This window comes from Anguilla rostrata, chromosome 4, assembly GCF_018555375.3.
Source record: "Anguilla rostrata isolate EN2019 chromosome 4, ASM1855537v3, whole genome shotgun sequence".
Lineage (NCBI taxonomy): Eukaryota > Metazoa > Chordata > Actinopteri > Anguilliformes > Anguillidae > Anguilla > Anguilla rostrata.
In genome coordinates, this window is record NC_057936.1 from 47031719 (window position 1) to 47054516 (window position 22798).

Here is a 22798-nt window from a genome sequence, read left to right on the forward strand (position 1 = left end):
ATTTCCCTTTTGGAGTCTAAGCCTTCACACAATGTGGATGCATGGAAAAGTCATGAAACGTGATAAGTGAGCAGGACAGGCTATATGGAAGTGCTGTATTTCCAGAGCTCTCCTAAACCACATATATAAAAAAACATCAACTGCTAAGTTTGTGAATAGCGTCATCCAATACAAACTCTCGAAAAGCATAAACAATGAAGAAAAGAGCATCACCACACACTCTTTCTCTCTCACTCTCATTCTCTCTCTCTGTCTCTCTCTCACTCATTCTCTCTCTCTCTCTCTCGCTCTCTCTCTCTCTCTTTCTCCCTCCCTTACACACGCATACATAATGCTCCTTATCTGATAACAGATACTGTTTACAGAATGTTGCTGTTTTTTTCTCGTTGTGGAGACATGGAATGATAGCACAAGTGCCCCCAGGCTGCATCCTGCCCAGACTACAGCCAACAGAGATTCACCAGGTAATTCCAAGAGTCTGAGACACACTTCCACAGTGCTACAATGCATGCTGTCTCTTGCTCAGAACAACCCCCATTTAAACTTCGCGGTTGAGCCTGGCGAGGAAACTTAAGTCAACATTAAAGAACAAAGAGGACCAATCTACCAGAGCTGGGATTTTGGTAGACTTGTCCAACCACTGCAGACAGTGTAACCACCGGGCTCAGCACATTTAATTCCAGATTTTCTTTCATAACTTTGGAAAGCAGCTTTCCAGTTTCCTTCCAACAGGAACCAAAGACTTTCCCCTAATACTGCAAACGTCTCAGAGAGCGGATAATTAATCTTTTTCTTATTTTGCTCCAGTGCAGATGACTGCCAAGACTCAACAATGAGGAAAAGACATTTTTTATTTACAAAAACGCACATGCTTTTAATTAGCTTATTTTGTCTGTGACCCTAACCGCAAATTCCAACTGGGATCATATTTTCTTGAAATGCAGTCCTCCCCCAATTCCTATTGCTACTTAAAAGGCAAGACTTACTGTATTTCAAAATAAATGACTACAGACATTTCAATAATGCAACTGTTGTGAACTATTTCAGAATATATGAGCCCACTGCATACCCCTCTATCCTCACACACTCCCTGACTGAAGTTAAACTTCAGATCCAAGCTTATCTTATTTTTTTGAGGTCCAAAATTTCTGCAATTAATGTAATCCCCAGGCATAATTAAATTGTCATTCATTTTTCCAAGGAATGTGATTTTCTTATTTTCTTTTAAGGGAATGCATTTCTTTAAAAAAAAAAAACTGCAGCTCAGGCAAAAAACAAAAAACAAAACAAAAAAAACAAACAAGTAACATTTGACAGGAATCTGGGGGCAATCTCCAGTGAAGGCCTGAAACTAGACAAATGCCAGGCTGGCTGCTCCACTGCACCTTGCACTGTGCCAAAAAGCAGCAGATTGAAGTGACAAACAATTTCAAGAATTCAAGTAATTCACAGGTCACTGAGCATAACAAAGCCTAACGGGGAGATGGCGGTATATGAACGCATGGGTTAAAAAAACCTTTTAGAGAGAGCGAGGTGGGGGGGGCAGAGATGATTGTGCTTTCTGGCATCACCTTGTCTTAGCAACTCCCACACAGGCATTATTACAAAGTGCCGCAGAGAGAGAGAGTCTAGATTTGTATCACTGATGTGTTACAAGAAACAAAGCTACACGCTCCAACATTCATGTGAGGACAAATCCCCTTATTAATCTGCTTCCTCTCAAAAACAAAGAGTTAGAGGAAAAGCAGGGGTGTGGGGGGGGGGTCCTTCTCTTCTCGTCATATGATGAGTAAAAGGTCTGCTGCAGACAGCGCAGCGTTTCTGTCGGTCTGAAAATGCTGGAGTGCCCGAGGCGATGGCGAAGGCGAAGACATGGTGGCTGAGGTGAGTCTGCAGTGCATAAGCGCTCTCTCCCTTAGTCTTAACCCCCTCAATCCACCCCTCTCTCTCTAGACAGAGATCTCTGTGTCAGCCAGCAGCACCCCCAATCCCCCCCCCACCCCCACAACCTAGCCATATGCCATCTGGTGGGCCCCTACAGGAGCACTATATGAACACGCTTTCTGACAAACATCAGAAATTCCATTCGCTGTACAGAGTTGGATGGACAGCTGTTTTCACCACAGCGGTTGTTGCCTAGAAACACTCTGCAATAAGTATATAGAAAACTTGGTAAACCTTGACTATGTGGGCAAGCTGCTTTTGTTACAGAGGGCTCGTGCTGGTTCTGCCTGTCTGACCATCACCCAAAATCAGGTGAAAGGGATGATCCGGGACACAGTGCTCTACAAAATGAGGGGTGTGGGGAGGAGCTCAGAGGAGCTCGAATAAACGAATGAGCGTGACATTACGCCTGTTCTGTCCACAACACAACAGGCTGTTGATAGGCTGTTAATAAATAGCACTCATTGATCAAAATATATGGCAGGCTTTCAACAAACGAAAGGGCTAGGTAAGGTATAATAATGCATTTTTCTTTCATCACTCTCTATACTCTAGTTTTCCTGACTCAAGTGCAGGTGCAAGTGCAAGTGGAATAGGCTCGGATAATGCCTCTCATGATAGTGATTTCCAAAATTGAGGATAAGCACACCTTTCAACTAAATCAAATCCAGGCATTCTGGAGGCCATCAGCAGGGAAGGATTTTCATGCAAGATACATCATCTGTCAAAAATGTTAAAATTCCTGTAAAGAAATCCATCTCCCAAGGTTCTCCTGAGCTTCTGGAGACAACCGCTGCTCCATCTCAATTCAGGTAGCCTGAAGCCTGGGTTCATATTTCCACTGCCTTCCCAATCTGAACAGACTCCGGCACCCTACACAAAAGTGGAATGAGCAAATTCCAGCACGTTTCTACAGTGAGTGCACAAAGCAGCTACACCATCCACACGAGCACACCGCTCCATTTCTAATGAAATTTCTACTCTCGATGTCAGGGTTGAGAGCGGCGTTTCCCTCCTGTGCCCTACTGGCTCTCTCACATTTCCTCCAGCATTATGCTTCTAATTCTTTTTGTGGAAACTCTGAGCACATTATTTTGTGGAAACAACAGAGGATTTCCTGTGGCTGTCTTCTCTCTTCCTGAAGCACAGGCAGCCCCTGCTAACACTCAAACCCCAAGGGAGAGGCAGCATAGAAAGTAATCTCAGGACACCCATGCATAGAGAAAATGATCAATTATTCAGAATGAAACCTGTTGATATTTTTTCTTTTAGTTTTTAAACCAACTCTGCCAATACTGTTTATAAAAGTGTTGCACTAATATAACAGGAATCTGAAAGCAGGAGAGAGACAAAAAAAGCCCAACTTGGAAAAATCCTACATCCTGGCCTGCTGCCTCTGAGTGGTGAAATTCGAGCACCGCTGAGATGGGACATCTGGTTTCCAGTAGGGACCTGCCTGTAACCTGTTTTATGGTAGGGGGCGGGGGCAGGGGTGGGGAGTAGGGGGTGGGGAAGGCAGCATGTCGGGACTTTGGGACTGAAGCAATAGAATGGTGGTGGGGGGGGGGTGCACATCCACAGCACACACTCCTGACCTCCTTCAAGCACTGCTCTGGACACACTTCACATCACACATTCCCAGAGACAGCCAGGCTGATCCAAACACAAACGTTTAAAGAGAATCCAAAAAGGTGATCTCAGGGTTCAGACACATCAAAAGAGCTCGATTGACACGGACGGGCAGACGGCCTGTACGATGTGATTGGCAGAGGGCACAGTCGGCTTTGAAAGGAACATGGGGCAGGCACATACTTCATGCGCGTGCGTGGTGGTCGCAGCCGACAGTGAAAAAGAACAAGCAGACAGACCTCAGCTCTAGTCACGTGACTCCCCCCATAACCCTGACTGTGTCAAAAAGTTATGAGGTAAGGGCATGAAGAGAAACAGGAAGCTTATCTATCTTATCTTTCATACCACAGAGAGAGAAAAAGAACAGAAACAATACTCAACTCGCGTGACTGAAAAGTGCAGCAGCAGGTTTTAATTCAAGCCTGGTGATTAACGTGACCTTAGCGAAACAGAATGTGATGATGCGGGGAAAGCGACTAATCAGCCCGGCGCACAGTTGAAGGGGCGACTCCCCCGACCCTAATCCGCGTCCCGCTGGGATGGGACGGGGAGAACAATGTGCCAGGCTCATGTGCTCCAGACAGGAATGTGCTGGAATCCAAAAGAAGAACAAAAAAGAGAGGAAAGAAAGGAAAACAAACCGGCGCTGGGGTGAAGTAAGCTCAGGCGGTGCGTCTGACCACGAGCCGGGGAGGGGGGGGGGTGGGGGGGGGAGAAGCGGTCGGACCACGTCCGGCGGGACAGAGAGCCAGCTGCGCTGGTCCCCCCCTCCCCTTAGCGGCTCCCTGCCGTGCACGGCGGGCGGGCGGGCTGCATCATGTCCAGAAGATCCCTACAGACGGGACATGACCTCCCCTCAGCCTGCGAGGCTGTGAGTCAGTGCGATAACAGGCCCCGGGGCATTTCCTTGTTCTGGGACGGGGGGTGGGGTGTGGGTCCTACCTTTGGGCGGGCTCGCTCTCCTCTTAGGCAGGGTCTCCTGGGCGGCGGGCGGCGGCGCGGCGGGGTTCTGCTTCGCCAGGTTCCCCTCGCTGCCGGCCCTCGTCAGCTTGTCCCCCGCGCTGGGCGCCCTGGCCCGCCGGGCCTGGCTCTCCTTCCGCGGCGAGGGCAGCTTGGACGCCGCGCCCGCCGAGGACGGCCGGGCCAACCGCGAAGGCTTGGACATCTCCTCCGAAACTCTGTCTGTGGGTTACGGCCGAAGCCCCCCTCTTCCGTCTGCGTCTCGGTCCTCTTCGGGTGGCGGCGTGTCCGTAGCGCACGAGTCCCGACTCGCTGGGGCGACAGGTTAGTTATGTGGCGGGAGAGAGAGGCGAGGGGGAGACGGGCGGTTTGGGCTCCGCTAAGCGCGCTGCCGAGGCTGGAGGCTGCGGGACCTGGGCAGACCCGGCGGGGGGGCGGTGCTCATCACGGCTCTCCAGGCCCAAAAGGCGGCGGGGTCTTCGGCGGCGGGCGGCTCCCTCAGACTTGCCGAGCGTCAGGAGGTAAACACGGGAGAGCAGTCCGCTTCAGCGCCGGTGCATTCCAGTTCTCCCCCGCTTCTCTCTCCCTCTCTCCCCCTCTCTCTCTCTCACTCACTCTCTTCCTCTCTCTCACTCTCTGTCTCTCCCTCTCTCTCTCACTCACTCTCTTTCTCTCTCTCTGTCTCTCCCTCTCTCTCTCTCTCCCAGACTGAGTCGCTCTCTGTTCCGCTGCTCTCTGTGGGGCAGATACAGTGTCAGTGACTGTTACAGCCCCCTGACAAGCACAGACTAGACGCGGGGCAGAGCTTCGGCTGAGCGCAGCGCTCGGTCAGAGCCCGCCTCCTCAGGTAGGGCAGGCTGGAAGCCAATCCAGATGTGCGCTGCGCTGCGCTGCGCTGAGCGGAGCGGAGCGTCGCCGTGGAGCCCGGGAGAATCGCGCACGCCTCACTCAGCGCTGCCCGCACGCTCTGCTCTCCCCCTTTCCTGCTGAGGCTGTCCTCCCAGCTCTCCGCCTCGGCGAGCTAGCTCGTGACGTTGAACGCAAACGAGACTAACTCCACCAGAAATATTTGTGCCGGATTAATGATGGGGCGCTGGGGGAGTGGGGCTGGGGGGATAAGGGGGGGCGGGGGGGTGGGCTGGGGTTGCTGGGGGCAGGAGGAGATGATTAGAGTAGACCAGTGCTGCTTAGTCTTGCTCCACTTCAGCACAGAATCAACACAGAAACGTTGCGGTGTGAGTTACACGTGGAGCTGTGATAGGCTGCCGCTGAGAGATCTGCCTACTGTCCTTCGGCTATGGAGAGCAGAAAGAGAGAGAGAGATACAGAAAGAGAAAGAGAGAGTGAGAGAGAGAGATACAGAAAGAGAACGAGAAAGTAAGAGAGAGAGAGATACCGTAGCGAGAGAGAGACAAACAGAGAGAAGAACGAGAGCAGGAGTGCAGCCCTGAATCTCCAGGCTGTAATGCCACGGCACGGAGAAGAATTGGAAACGGCCAGTTTTGCCCTTTGTGCCTGGAAACCCATTCTGTGCCACGGTCTGATGGTTTGTGTTAACTCATCATCCTACAATAAAAATAGCATGTTAATCACTTCCACTTTAAACAGAACCAGGCAAATAAAAAAACGACTTGCAGTAAATAAATGGGAGCAGCCATTTGTCCCTTCCAGCTGTTTCCGAAAACAAATACAGAGGCCGATGGAAAGAATTCAGGTAAGAAAAGACAAACATGCATTTGACGACAAAACAAATACAAATGTTTTCATGTTCATTCCAGACATCTTTCTAAGCAATCTGTTTTTACCAATGCTGAATCATTGTTCTATCACGTGGCAATGAAAGACAACTCAAACTTTCAGACTTCAGCAAAGAGCAAAGGCATTTTGGAAAGGAAAAGTACATTAAATAGGAAGAAAGAAACACAAAGAAAATATAGAGGACAGTTACAGTAACGCTGTAATGCCAGAAATGCATTTTTACCACTTGATTGATAAGGAGGAGTTCACACCAACAGAGTGAAGGCCACCGTGTCACAATAAGTACATGTTTCACAAGACGATGCCTGTCGTACGAACACAAGCCCATTAGCGGCCGTGGCATCGCACGGCCTCATTGGTTTATCACATTCAGGCTGTGAAACGTGTGCTAATGGCGCCCGGCCTCGCGCGAAGAGAGCGGGCGAAGGCGGAAAAATGCGGCATACAGTGATCGCCTGCTGCCCGCTCACTCGCTTAACACCCTCAAGAGGATTAGGAACGTGGCGGGTGCCATCGCGCCTACATGTTACCCGCCCGCCAAAACCAGCGGAAAGAGCAGCATGTCGGGTGGACTGTACCACCGCAGTCGCGCCAGCTTTAAGGCTGTCAGCAGAAAAATGCATGCTGGACTGAACCACCGTGCCGGGGTCACAAACACCTTTCATGGGATGGCATGCCCCATCCGCTGCTCGAATGCACTGGTGTTTCCCTTCCACGGGCAAATGCTTCCCTTGGTCGGTTCAAACCACTGAGAACGGACAGTTACAAGGCTTTTACAACGACAAATATGGGGAGATCACAGATTTATTGATTCAAACAAGCTTCACTAGCATAATAGGAGTTATCCAGATACTGAATTTTAGAAAAAGAAAACCCAACCCCCCATCATAAAATAATAAACTTGTAAAACATAAAAAGAATCATTTTAAAGAAAGCAAAAATTGAGGGAAAAACTGTCATTTTTAATATATCTATTCCAATTGTAAATCTCTCTCTCTCCCTCCCCCCTCTTTCCCTCCTTCTGCCTGCTATTTCAGCTGAATGATAAAAAAGCCGCCCTGTGAACTGGACCCAATCAGCACGAATGTGTGAGTCCTCATTGTAATGTCATCATGTAAAACACAAGCAGAAACTCATTTTCCCAGCACTCCCACTCGCACAAAAGCCCTACAATGAAACAAAGCCCCAGGGACCCACACTTCCAAGCAGTCAATGTTGGGCTCTCTGTATCCCAGACTGGCGGGCCTGATTAAATAAAGCCCTAAAACAACAGGCAGCTGCCATCATGGAGCTTCATGGCAGCCTTTGCAACTACATTTACACAAACCACACACATACACACATATACACACACACTTATGCACACACACTCGCACACGCACACAAACACGCACATACACACGCACACACACAAACACACTTAGATGTACATGAATAAGATGTACATTGAATTTAGCCTTGGGATTATAGACAATACAACCCCCGCTATGGCATTAGACTAATAGACTATTATACCATCTGGGCATGACAGACATCAATCAACTTATCTGTGGGAAATTATTATATCAACATGTATTTCTGAGACAGGGTTTGGACAAGATAAATCCGGGGTGCTTTACGTTTGACCCACATACAGGTTTTTATGTAAAGTACAAGGTACTGGAAGATATCGCTGTATCACTGCTTTGGTATGTTGTAGCAAAATGCCAGGGGATGAATGTCAGGACACAGCAATGCATGACATACTGTCAATGTTAGATTTGAAAAAACTGAAACAAGGTAAAAAATAAAATAAAAAATATTTACATATGTAGGAGCATGAGTACAGACAGCACAACAAGAAAACGTGTTGACCTACGTGTGCCCAGGATTCCGAGAGATAATAGCATATGTTGTAATATGTCAAATACAACATTTACAAGCTGTTATGTCCTCTGTGAAGTTGCTCTCTCATTGATCATTGGTCTGTTTCTCCAGCAAAATTTCAGTAATCTCCCTGTGCATTACACACTTGCTTTAGGTGACTGCTCTGATGCATCTTAAATGATTATAACTCAATTTAATATGATAATTTACATCACTTTGGTAAAGCTAGGACAGTGATAGTCTTATGTGTGTTTTTATATCTTGTGTGGAAAGTTGAGTCCAAGGTGCGGATCACAGCAGGTCCTCCGCACTGTCTAACAACTTGAATCAATTTTTATGATCGTATCGCTGATCTTTATCAAAAACAGAAAAACAAGTCTGAATGAATACAGACACATGAAAACATGAAAACACACACATACAGACCCACCAAACACACACACACACACACACACACACACCAAACAAACAAACACACACACACACGCAAACACCAAACAAACAAACAAACACACACACAGACACACACACACACACATCACACACACACACACACACAGACACACACAGACACTAAACACACACGCGCACACACCAAACACACACCAAACAGACTCACACATACACACAACATGATGAACTAATCTTCATGCGTACGTGCTCATCATACAGCCTAGCCCTGGCTCTCCTATACAGCGCTCACCGGGGGCTTTGGGCACTCCAGGTAATGAAGTGGTTTCTCCCGTCCTGCCGTGCCCTGTGCGAAGCAAACGACGGAGGGCTCAACTCACGCACGTTAACCTGAGGAACTCTGGCAGCTCCTGTTGACACTGTCAGTCATTATTTATCTGATGCTGTTTGCTCCATACAGAAGAGTAGGGAAAGCCACTGCAGTGCTAAGCTCTGTGTTCGGCTGTCTCTGCAAGCACACTAAGCTACGGCAGCAGATCTCATAGAATTCTGCGGTAGGCATCATCAACAATGAGTCGTTTGGAAGCAATAAAGTATTAAATATACTAGTTTTTTCTTTAGTGTGAGTGTGTGTGTGTGTGTGTAGAAGAAGAGAGGGAGAGAGGGAGAGGCAGAGGGAAAAAGAGAACCCTCAAATAAAGTAAAGCCGCTAGTTCTATTGGACCTCTACCAAAAGAATTTCATGTTTAAATTGGCTTAATTGTATAATAGACTGTGCACTTTGAAGACTATTTCTAAGGGTCTTCTCATGGCAACATGCACTCTTTGAAATGATATAAATGTATGATTTATTTTCCTAATTAAGTCAATATTAATAAAAAGATGGAATGAAAGGCAAAAGTTATAAAACATAAACCTCACCAACCAAAAAACAGACATCATTCTGTAAAGCAGTCATTACTCAATATGCTTCCAATCAACCCGTGACCATAGTCACACACTACTCACATCTGAAAATGATACAACACAGAAGGAAAAGCAACTCCTCCCTATGTGTTTACAGATCAGCTTCAGAATATTATAGAGTAATGGTGAAACAGGAACAAAGAACAAAGTGTACGTGTGTATGTGTGTGTGCGTGTGCATGTGCATATGTGTGTATGTGTGTGTGTGTTTGTATGTGTGTGTATGTAAACTACTTTGAGGTACCTGTGTAAATTCAATGATTACCCCATTTTAAATCTGTGAAAAGTATTGTGTACACGCTGACAATGGATAGCCAGGCTGCCTAAGACATGCTGACATTTAAAAACTGTAAGTTTGTTTAACTGTGGCCTCAAATAAGAAAATAATAATAAAATGTTTTTTGTGTTTGTGCTGCAAGAGTGATGTGTGTGTGTATGTGTGTGTGTGTGTGTGCATATGCATGTGTATGTGAGTGCGTGTGTATGTGTGTGCGCACCATCATATCCCTTCTTTCCTGAAGGTACGTGAAGCTATTCGTTTTGTACTAAAAAGCCGTGACTTCACAAGGCAGTGCACTGACATTTAATGCCGTCAATTCCGTTTTATTCCACTGAACATAAACTAAATAGCCGCATTGATTCAATTCCCACATATCACACAAACAGCAGAACAGAATACAGAATAAAATGAAATCTATTGCAAAAGAAAGCGTATTTCATTTTGATGTAGAAGGGAAGTGAAGCCCAGTTTTTAGTTGATTTCTATCTACTTTTGTCTGTACATCAAACCCTTTTGTGTTTTGTTTTCATACCTCTGGTTGGCTAACCTGTCTGCACATAACTCATTTCTGTCCTACTCAATCTCGCAGGGAGCGTGCATAAAGTCCATACCCTGGTGGCAGCTAACGGTTAACTGTGCCAAGGTAAATAATTTATTTGGGCTGAAATCTCCACTTTCCAGCGGAAGAGGTAACTCATTAATTTCGGCGAGCCCAGGGCCACTGCAGTCGGATTATAGGTTAAAGTGTGCAGCTGAGTGGTTCAGAGTGGCTCTGTGGTATTTGGTAATTAAAAGGCCTTCTTTAGGCCTTGCGCTGCAGAGACACCAGTGAATTAAATCACAGCTTCCTGAGTCAAAGATGGCTGGGCTCAGGACTGTTTCTGAAGTTACATTTCAGTACAATCTTGTGGGAGTGGGTGGAGAAACCTCATGTTCATAAGTATGTATAATGCACAACTTTCCTGTGGGCGTTTTTATGCAAAAGGCTTGGTTACAATAGGACTTTTCAAATACTGAACACAAACGTATAAGCCTACTATGCACATAAAATGTATGTGCATTAAATATTTCCTCAGATTTGAAGACTATCATGACCACATGCCCTGTACAATCACATCACGACGACTTTTCTGCATTTTGCCCTCTTTTTCCGGCTCAAGCCTTTGTGATGTGTTCTCTTTCCTTTTGTTGACCCGTGTTCACGGTCACAGGTCACAAAAGGGTCACGCTCTCCCTAATCCAGCCTTATCATGCTTCAGCGGATGCAGATTTCTGCCCCTGACTAAGCTACATAACAGTACCTTGATTTTCTACAATAAAATCCTGCTGTGTAGATGCGTGACAAGATTTATAAAGTATGAAATAGTAAATCTCATTTATATTAGGTCAGGAAAACAAACAAACAAGCAAACAAACACAGATAAATAACAATAGCCACAACCACCACCACCACCATCATCATCATCATCATAACAATCATAAAAACAACGTTATAACTCACAACTGCACACTAAAAAGTTCTCAAGGTTATTTCAGATTCGGGAGCATAAGCCTCTTTCACAGAGTTAAAATTGTAAACAGTCACTGTGTTTCTGAGTGCTTCTGACACACAGGAAGCTCTACAGCCAGGATAGCAAACCTGTCACTCACACGCTCATTACCGACACAAGTCTGCGTGATTATTCGCTCAGATGATGTCAATCACAACACCACAGCACATGAATATTCAATTTGGGCATTAGCAAAGAACAATGCCCTCTCCCTCTGTGCCATGGAATCGGATAATTAACAAATTTCATTTCTTGTATGGGTCTTTTCAAAGAAAGTGAAGGTGCGTGTGTCTTGCATGGTTTGACGCTACAGTCGTGCAGCATGCTTCTGCTTGACCAGTACGAGACTGAGACAATTGTCAGCTTATGGCACAATGGGTCAGTGTATTTCTAAAGCAAACACGGGTGTTCATGCCTGGGGGGGGTTCCGCTCAAATTCCATCACAGCTCCCCCTGTGAACAATCCGTGTGAGTCAGGAGAGATTAACTTACGCCAGGGCGCTTCGCTTCCTGCTCCAGCCACTGAGTCACATCACCCTGCCGTTACACTTCAGTCCTTTTCTTTTACCTTTGCATTTTTACCTCACAACAAAAGCAAACAAAAAGTGGACTAGAAACAAAATAATAAACTGGCAAAGAAATGATTCTGAACAGGCCAAAAAAAGAAGGAATGGTGTCCATAAACACTTCAAACCATTTATCTTCTTAGCATTTTTTACTGGCACAGTAGTTTTTTTAGTTACTGGGCCAGCCAAACAATGGTTAATGAATCTCCTGGCGTGTTCGTACATATAGGTTCTGAGAGCTAATTTTTAAGCTCATTTTTGTTCCCCCTGATTTTAACCAATTAGGCATGATTGAGCTTTTGAATTCTGAACTTGAATTCTGATTTGGTTTTCAAACCTCTTCAGTTAACAGCAATGATTTGTTTGTATTTCTAAACTTTCTCTTTTCATCAGGTAAGTGTCAAAGTGAAAAGTATTCAATTAACAGCTCAATTGAACACATTTACCGAAGAAGAGCCTAAACAATGACTTAGGTTCTGGTTCACAGTCAGAGCAATCTACCGACAAATTCAGGCATTCCAATTTACAACTGATTCATTATTCACATCCACTCCAGAGAGTGACACTGATAAATAGCATACTTAATATGATCTATTTTACATTTTCATTCCTTTATCAATTCATTGCAACGTTAACAGGCTTCAAGAACAGCAAGATATAGCTTAGGGTTGGCACTGAAAAACAAGGTAACGGATGGATTTTTAAAGGAAAACAAAAGGAATGCAAATGTGTACAAATGATCTTACACTTTAGAAAGAATACTTCGATTAAAAGCATTTCATCTTTCAACCGCCTTCAGTGAATCTGTGTCAGGATAACCACCTTCTCCGAAATCAGATACTGCTGGTAAATATTCAAACCATTCATAACTCCTTGCTTATATTATTCAAGAAATGAACCAGATAGGCTATTTGTAACCTACGGAGCGCTATTCTAATCCATCTTAAATGGGGATTAACAGAGCCCAGTGCTCTCAATTGGTACAGCTGCTAATGCACAGCCAGGGTTGACCTGTGCCTTTGCTCTAAGGAGAACAACTCTGAGAAACCACCTCTCCACAAACCACATCACCAGAAGGTTTGACGGTGAGTGTCACACTCTTGGTTGGGGCTGTTCTGCATTGCCACAAAGATACTGTACTGAAGCCTGAAAGTTAAACTCCTAAAGCACAGTGCTGTACAGTGAAGTCCTGCTATGACTGCAGGCATCAGTTCTGCTGCATGCGAGAAGAGAAAAAGGCAACATTAGTTCTGCCTCCAAGCTCCAGTGGACCTTATCTGGGCACTGATTTCTTTGTCTTGAGGAAGTCCATTTTAGAAGGCATTAATCAGCCTAAACTAACCTTTCCCAGACAGGGGAGATGGTTAAGGAGAAACTGCCAACACTGCCCATAAGTGCAATGCTGAGACTGTGTAGCCATTCAGCAGCGTACTGTAGAAACCACTTCAGACACGAAGAGTCCTATTCATGATGTCACAGATCACATGACCTGGTTAAGCTGGCTGAACTCACACAAAAATAAATACCATCAAAACATGCCATTCAAAATGTGCTAAGCTATGCTGGAACTCAATGATAATCCTGTAGCTTTTGGGGGGAAATGCACTGCTGCTATATCACTAGTTCATTTATTCTATATTTGTTTCCCCACTCTATTTAGCTAGTCATAATCTTATCATTTGTTCATTAAATACCAATTGTAAAAAACTAATTGTAAACTGTGTAATCAAACAAAGTGAATGGTTTCATAAAAAGTGTCTTTCAGTTAAAGCAGAGAAAAATCTTCTGATGGAGGGCATAATTATGTTGGAAATAATTATAGGAAGATCTTCAAAAGTATATCAGTCGTCAGAGCCAGACAGTCCCACAAAAAAAATATTTTGCCAGTTTCTCAGCACTGCCAAATCAGTAGAGTACATTACATCAACTTATGAAAAATATCCCTTGATTAAAGACATTTGAAAATCTGAAGTTTAAGAAATCAACGCATGTTTTTGTAAAAAGCTAGTACTCACTGAATGATGCAGAATGTTACTGGGAGCTAGTCTCTCCGTGGAAGCGTTAAAAATGTATTTTCTTGTTCTTTTAAGTGTTGCATAAATCCTGGCCTGCATTCATTCATGTGCATTTGAATTCCAAAGCAAACATGAAACCCTGTAGAATTTATATCTTACAGAAAATTCAGCAGTGAGTTAAATTAATGATAAAAAATGCTAATAAATTATCAGACAAAGTCAAAGAAATAAAAAATCTCATTGCATCTGGACCATAGCTGTCTTCACCCATACATATTTATTTTTGACAACACATGGTCTTGATTTTCATCCAATAAACTACTTCTGCCCAAACTAAATTTAGCATAACTCCCAAGAGTAAGCAATGCAGCAGGGCTCCACCCCAGTGATATACGCCAATACTTCACCAGCACAACCCAGAACCACTACAAAACCTTTCAGAGCAAGTTCTCCAGTTCAATCAGCAAAAAAATATAAACTTCAAAGTCATGCCCCAACAAAAATGCATTTAGTTAAACTTACGTGCAGAAATGACGACAGACAAAATGTCCCTTAGTGTCTGTAACTAAAGGAATGACAGAGGAAGACAAATTGCTATGCACTCCAGAATTCATATTTCTCTTTTAAGTTTAGCCAATGAACGTCAAAAATATATATTGTTAGGGGCTCTTGTTAGGTTCAATGGAATCATGACCTCTAGTACCAAGTACCGAAACAATTAGGCAAAAAAAAAAAAAAAGCTGGTGCAAAATGGTGGCAAGACACCAGAATTCCAAGACATTTTTGTGACAATATCACATTTTAGGAAAGGGATTGACTGATATTACCTTCTGGTTCCTCTGGGAATGATATGGTCAATCGTCAAAGGTTCTATAATTCTAGATAACACGAGGATCTTTGGGCAAAACTGAAATCACAGCTGACCCTCAACAGACTCGAATGGCTTAACTGGAATGAATTTCCATTCCATTTGCACTAGCAGTGCGTCCACACACTTGCCTTCAGTGGCCGCTTCTGAAAATATGATTATTTGGAGGAAACATTCAATGCATAAAATACATAAAGAAGTGAGATGCTAAAACCAACCACCTACGCTTAATAATACAAACGCTGTCTTATCAATATGAACATCAATAAAAATGATTCAGTATGTCAAGCATCAGCAGACCACTTCTTCAGCAGACTGCATAAGTGCATAAGTTTAAGTCCATTTAATGGCTTTATATGCTGTGGAAATGTGGGTTACAATAAGTGTAAATGGCATTCCACTTCATTATCTGTGAATAATAAAGATGCCAGTGACTGATAGGCCAAGGGGTTTCTAACATTCATTATTAATACACACTGGTATTATTACTCGTAAATATTCATACAGAGTGCTCCGCTGATCAAATTAGAACTTCCAGACAGGCTTTAAGCATGTATCGCTATGATATAGCAATTATAATCATACCACTGACAATCACATCGCTGATACGGATGGCCAGCTATTCCACATGACATAATCTGAAGGGAGATGAACTTATTACAGAGTGAACTGAGCCGTACGTTACACAATTTTCTCAAAGTGCTCTCTGCGTGCGGCCCGCGTGTGTATCTCAGCTTGGGCTACTCCTCCACGGAGCGGAAAAACGGAGAAGGCATTTTTCCACACAGCGGAGTAATAGGGTGGTTTTACGAGGTGGTCCGACACGTTTCCGCAGCAAGGGTTCCTCTGGCTTTCCAAAGCCAGTGAACAGGAGACAATTATCATCCGTTCTCTCATTATCTGCGCTTTCAGCTAAAGCCTCCTCCCCACGAGCCATGGCGGCAAACTCGGATAATTCATTCGGTGACAGCAACTCCGCCCAGAATTCCCAATGAGGAGGGCTGTACGCCACTATTGTGACGCTGCCAGGGACGAATTTATCAGCTGCAATCAGGTCGTGAAGATTCACTGTTAGCACGCAAAGCAAAATTGGCCATTACACTTTTAAGGGTTCATTAAACATATTCTGTTTCTTTTTATTTCCCTTATCTTGCCAGCTCTCCCTATAAGCGGCAGTTCCGACTTCCAAGCATCACTAACAGTGGCTGTTTCCCCTGCACATTTCAGCTTAAAATTACAACTGCTCTGGTGTCTCTTCTGCTGTTGCCTTTAGGAAATTGTGCACTGTCTAACAAAGTGTATAAACACAACTTTTATACGCCTGAGGTACAATAAAGAAATACACAGTGGTTTCTTACACAGTGATGCCTACATCATCCATTTTTAGAAACACTGTGTGGATCCCTCGTCGCAACACTATTTTAATGGAGTGTGTATTTATGTAGCAATTACACTACCCAACATTTGTATTGTATTCATATATAAGTATCAAGCTAGATATAAATTCACGCAGACCATTCAAAATATATATGAGCAGTGCCTTATTAATGTGCATTAGTGAACTGGGTGGAAATTGTGGAAAACAACCTCAAGGTTATCTCCAGAATGTAATCATTTCTTGTTTTTGCACATGCATCAGTGCAATGCACTAAAGCCTTTGCTATTTGAACAAATCAGATTGAATTAAGATAGAACCAACCAACTGCAAGTATTCCATTGGCCCACAATCAAATTAATTAGGCCAGAATCAGAAAAAGCAAAAAAACACAGGCAGCTACGATAAATCCTGATTCACTCCACGATACCGCATGGCTCTTTTTTGGCCTTGGCCTGGACACAAGAATAAACTGATAAGCACAGCAGTGGAGACTGAGATACAGGAACATATGTCCATCTCAGACTCTTTGAATGTTATGACAGGAACGGAAAGATCTATTGTGTATAATTATGATTCAGAAGAGAGTACTGTATCTTCTGTGTTTAAATTCAATCCAAGCAGCGGGACTGACTTCTGGCTTTAGACTCATGAATTGCTGACAGTCTCCATTTGCTACACAGACAGCTTGTCTGAGCACTTTATTACAAAGTTTTGTCTCATTAATCTATATTGTACTGTGGGGGTAGCCAGACAGCCGGAATATGTCTCAGGTTCACATTAACAAATCACCGGACATGTGGGACCCGACTGCACGGAGAACAGCGTGGAGTGCATTTGAGCAGATGTAAATAAGAGCCACTGTCAGGTCATTTATGGTTTATTGATTTTTGTTTTACTGTTGGCCACACAGAGCGATCGCTGTGCCCAGAAAGTGCATTGTCTCAGTAGAATTACTGAGCCCAGGCCCGGAACGGGGAGGAAATGCATCAAGATGCACCGGGAAGCCCCCAGGTTCCGCTACACCATTAGACCGTGGCATTAAACTGTCACCTACACACAGGAGTACGCACACAGGAATAAAATACAGGACTCATTATTTCCATGAACAAAATGCGCTATATGTGTCGGACGGTGCAATCCCAGGACATACAGTACTGCGGGTGAAGCTATTATCAGTGTTTCTGACCTCCAAACCTGGATTGTAAAAGCTTGGGGCACCGTGCCTTCACCTCCTGTGAAGTCACACGCCCATTCTCTGTCATCGGCACATAGGATCACAGAAGTACGCAGAGTTGCTAGGATATCCTGTGTGAGGGGACTCTGTACACATCCACCCGCCGGGAACTGCCCTAAGATCAGTTACACTCTATAATGGATTTGGATTTCTATTTTCTCATTGAACATACATACTGCCAACCATCTGAATGTACTTCAGAAAAATAAGGGTAAAGTACATTGGCAGCATCCTTCTGGAATTCAAGCTCAGGGCCCGGAAGTCCAGAGTCCAATGCAGGCTAACTGATGGCTCATCTCTGAAGTAAGATCAACCAATGAAGGGCTTTTAAAGACTTAGTGGGTTAGTTCTCAGGGCACAAAGAAGGGATAACTATTTACGCTGTTTTCAAGTTTATTGCCCCAATGGTTTGTATCGCATATGTACTTTCAACTTTGAATTCATCTAATATTCTTTGCGGTTATTATGATGTCAATTTTGAAGGACTATGTCTTCCATTTTTCTTTGGTTTACTACTCATACTGTTAACTCCTGATGTGAATAATTTGTGTGTACTGTGGGCAAGTATTGAGTATTAATGAAACTGGACTCTTGAGGTATTCTACGTTATATATATATATATTTTTTTTTCTTTTCTTTTTTTCATATTTATTTATTTATTTATTTATTATTATTATTTTTTCCTTTGCAGGAAGTGCTCTGATTTTAATGCCAACTTGTAATAGTTACATTCTACATTCCAGTCACTGAATCTGACACCATCGGTGGACAGCTTATTTTCCTTCACTGCACAAGGCCATAATATATGCAGCCTTTAAAAAAGCACAGCACACAAAGTTACCGTACTACAGGGAGAACATGATAGCAAGTTGTCATGTTGCATTGACATGAAGGCTCTATTTATAACACGGCCCAGCAAACTTACTCACACCCTGAGAGGCACAAGTGTCTTATGTGGATTGAAAAACACACACACACACACACACACACACACACACACACACACACGCACATTTTTTCTCCAAAAGTAGGCTGGGAAGTCTGCAGGTAGCACATGGGAGTCAGTGATGCAGATGCTACACAAAGACACATTTCACACAGCTCTCTCTGTAGTACTGTGGAGTGGAGCTGTTAAGCATGTGACCTTTGCATCACGCTTTCCCCAGTGTCATCACTGTCACACTGAGTCAATGTCGTACTAGGTGTGTTCGCTCCCTAACTGAAAGTGCAAAGCTTTGGACGTGGGGAAAGGGAGTACATCTGCCCTTTGCAAAAGCATACGAATCAACAGTGCAAATATGGTGCCGTCGAATTCACACAAACACACACAGACACACACACACACACGCACACATGCACATGGATACAAAAACATATTATACACACATGCACAACACATGCACTCATGCACGTATGCACACACACACAGGCACACAAACATCTCTACACACATACACACAAAAACATCTACACACACACGTATGCACTCATGCACACACACACACACATTCGTGTATAAAAAATCTTTTGCACCTCATCTTAATGGAATTATTTAATTTCAAATCACAGAGATACTGAAAAGGGCCATACATTTTAAGTTTAATAATTCCTTCTAAAGGTGAAATATTCATAGAATTGCAATGACTCATTTGAAACATCATGCCATTTCTCAAAATAAGGCACCACATTTTCAAACATAACTAGAACTGTATAGTATTTATATCCTATTTTTTTCAATGTGAGTTCCCATTGTTTCATGTTTGGGGTAAAATTGGAAGATGGCATTAGATATATATATATATATATATATAATTCTATATAAAGAGCCTTAGAGACACAAACCCAACCATCTGTGTGAAAAATCAAGTGCTTTTTGTTTGAAAAACGGTTTTAAGTTTGGAAAACATTTAAGTGCTACAATGGAAATGTAATAAAATCAATACCAAGTGAAATATGAATAATATCCTATGGCACTTATTCAATCATAACCACTCACAGTGACAGCCTAAATTATAATTTCACATAGTGAATGTGGTGTAGGTGCTGTGAAAGACAAGATAAACATTGCAATAAAGCATGGATCATGAATAACACAGTATCATATTTTAGAACACAAAAGATGAGAAATATGAAACCACCTTTAATATTATTTTTCTCTAGGATCCAACCTGCACACAAATAAAAGCTTGTTTCATCTCTGGTCAACTAAACATTCTATATCTCCTTATCCCCTTGAAGGAAAACTAGCACATACCATTTTTCTGCTTTATTATTCTATCAAATCCATTCCGTAAATATTTAGAAAGAATCGCCACCCTCTCTCTCTGTACCTTCTCCACAAGGCAGCAGCACTGCCAAGAAAATGGGGAATTCTGGGTCACACCACACCTCAAATGCTACCCAATGCACTCATGCAACTCCGAATGATTCCTACTTCAAAGGAATGAAGTACTTTCGATGAGCACATTATAACTTCGCCACAAATCACACCCGCATTAAACTCAATGTCATCACATTAAGCCGCCATTGCGTTACGTCCCCACCATTCTACGCCTCGACACACTGCACGGCACCCTCACTACCAGCCATTACACACGCAGTACACCCTCGCTACTCTTTTGGAGCAGTGTAAACACGATTGATCCTCCTTCAAATTCAGGGGAAATCACTTGAGAGACGCGGCTTAAAAAAAGCCAAATCATGCAGCCGTGGCCTGAGCTATTTTTCTACACACCAACATCAAGGGGATTAAGTGTCATTTTCATGAGGAGAAAATACACTCTCAACCTGCATCGTGCACAATAACCCTCCCTTCCCCTGCATACGAAAACTGAGCTGTTCAGTATTCTTTCGGCAGTGGCATACACAAATAGTCTTCTTAACCTCTGACTGTCAGGCAAGTTACAAGATCTGAATAAGGATAATTTGTCAGACCAAAAAGAAAAAAAGTTAAATATCCAGCTGCAATGATAAATAAATAATTTAAATCAAGTCTATTTCTCCTAGAAAGACTGAACTCTAACTCCATGTACCCCGAACCCCCCATTGCGTGTATTTATTAGACACTGTTAATGTAGCAGCTTCATTGAATTGTTGATGAGTGGGGAACATTCAATACCCCTGTAGCTCCAGAACATTCTGTTTCCCAAATGAAAGTGAAATAAACTGAAACAAGATGAGATTGCTTGTGCTGTTATCTCTGCGACTGCCGCACAATAAAGAAAAGGACAGTGTGCAATAGAAGGCATTTTATATAAGTGTTTACTGTATTAGACAGACAGGGATTTGCACATAATGACACAACACATTTACAGCCTTCTTTCTGTAAAGATGGCCAGCACGTTAACAGTTTCTCCTGAGAATTGCCTTAATTGCCTGTTTATCTTTTAACAAGCAGCCCTACTTTCAATTGGGGCACCACGCTGCATGTGAGGCCAAATAAACTCACCTCTCTAATTTGCCTCTCTTGCATATTTAAAACAAATGTATGAAGTCCCAGATACGGAGATACGGAAACGAATACCAAGAGCCTTCTGGCACACATTCATTTTTTACACTGTGAGCTTCACTTCAAAAAATTCCTCTGTGCCACCCGAGTCTGGCAAATAAACAGGCCCAATTCAGACAAACAATGGCCCAGTGTTTTGGATGCACACTGTAGTTTTTCATTTCTCCAAAAAAGCTGTTTTTGATTACCGCCATGCGTCTCCAGGATTAAAACAAACACTGTCCTGCGGCCAAACATCAGACAGAGTTGAGAACCTCCTGCCCTTCATAGTGACGAAACGCACGCTTCTAATTAGGAGAGGCAGCAGGCACAAGAAAGCATGTCTCTCCAGACAACTTTCACATTAACAAGATGTGCTGGGAACCAGTCTATTAAAAATGAATGTCAAAATAATGCCCAGCAAAATATTATGTTACTACTACAGTAAAATTAATAATGAAAGCACAGTGTACTGTTTGAATAATTAATTTGGTGAAGTCCCAGTCCAAACAAGGCTTATTTGCTTTGTTTGCGGTAACAGTGTGGGGCACGCCATAGAAATGCAGCCAAAAAAGCCTCAACAGCTTTCATCTGTGGAATCAATTAATTACCCACCAAAACGAAACATTTCACGGCAGCATTATATATTGTCCATTTCTGGATATGCAGTATCAGTTTAAATACTCGTTGCTCGAGCGATTTGGGATAAATAAAATTTTTTTAAAAACATGTCTGAAATAAAAAAGGGAAATCTGACTCAAAGTTTCACACCGTCGTTCCCTTGACCCTTAGCGTTCTTCCGGAGATAATGCATTCCTCAAATGACATTTCAGATGATGTTCACGCACGGTCGCGTAAACACACGCAGTCAGCTCAGCGTCTGCGCAGACCGAGAGAAGAATAATGTCAGAACAGTTGTACCAGGCGGAGCGCTGATTGCTTTTGTAAAACGAGAGCACGCAGCACCAGCTGGTAGCATTGTGTCACTGTCACTCACAGCTGGGGGCAATTTGCTTGTGCTGTTAGGAACATGCGAATAGCTTGAGGACCAACACGGCGCGGCCTCCTCTCGCCAGTCATGAATCACGACCATGGGCAAACGGAGGGCTCTGGCTTCTTACTCCAGCCCCAGTTCCCAAAAACCTGTCACCCTAGGGGTAGTTCTCTGTTGCTTGCTTGAATTTTTTATTTTTTTTTAATGGAATGATACATAGGCCGGAAAAATTGTTGCTGATCTGGAGCAGGAAGAGGGACCTCTCAGGGGAATTGTGGGTAGTGTCTGAGGTTATGCTTTCAATCCGCTGGTAGGTCACATCATATCAAATCCTTTAAAAAATTTACAGCAAAATGGTTAGTTATAAATTAACTCATGGATTTCATTTTATCCCTTTTTGAACTCCTAAATGTTGGATTAACACTGAACACAATTTGCGTTAACCACTGGCACTCAACATTAGAAGAGATGGATTGTGGGTAACCACCTGGCATCCTCTCCAGGGAGAGTGGGTGTACATCAGGCAGCTGCTTGTTGCTGTAGATAGGTCACACATTCCATGTGAAACACATTATTGTAGAACTCGGAAGTCCATCCTAGGCTGTCTCTTTATTGTCAGGGGTCAATGGTATAATGACGACTGAAAGTGCCCTGATGGTCACACATTATGGATTATCTCAACTTCTTATGTCATAGCACCACTTCTCTCTTCTTTGTCTTCTTACTTTCAAAGGCCAGACCAGCAGTTACATTTAAAAAATCTGCATTCAAGTCAAGGAAATTGACTCTTTAATAAAAGCATTGGTAGGCATTAGTAAAGTATACTTCACAGATGGGAAGTTACCCTGTTACTTTAGACCCTTCTTTCAGAGCATTTCTCAAGCTTGATAATG

General features: G+C 43.3%; 1 protein-coding gene across 11 annotated transcripts in view; it reads right to left on the reverse strand.

Moving 5' to 3' along the window:
* si:ch211-285f17.1 (sickle tail protein homolog) overlaps positions 1-22798 on the reverse strand; it is a 170390-nt gene that overhangs the window by 112688 nt on the left and 34904 nt on the right. For 2 of the 11 annotated variants that reach the window (XM_064332791.1, XM_064332787.1), the window contains exon 1: positions 4516-4702. The exons of 1 other annotated variant lie outside the window; for it this stretch is intronic. Coding sequence is in view for 1 of the 10 variants with exons in the window: in XM_064332799.1 (XP_064188869.1) it covers positions 4516-4738 (223 nt within the window). In the remaining 9 variants the exon portion in view is untranslated. Of the gene's footprint in view, positions 1-4515; positions 5311-22798 lie in introns of those variants that run through there. 8 more of the 11 variants (XM_064332797.1, XM_064332790.1, XM_064332799.1 and 5 more) reach the window with 7 other exon arrangements.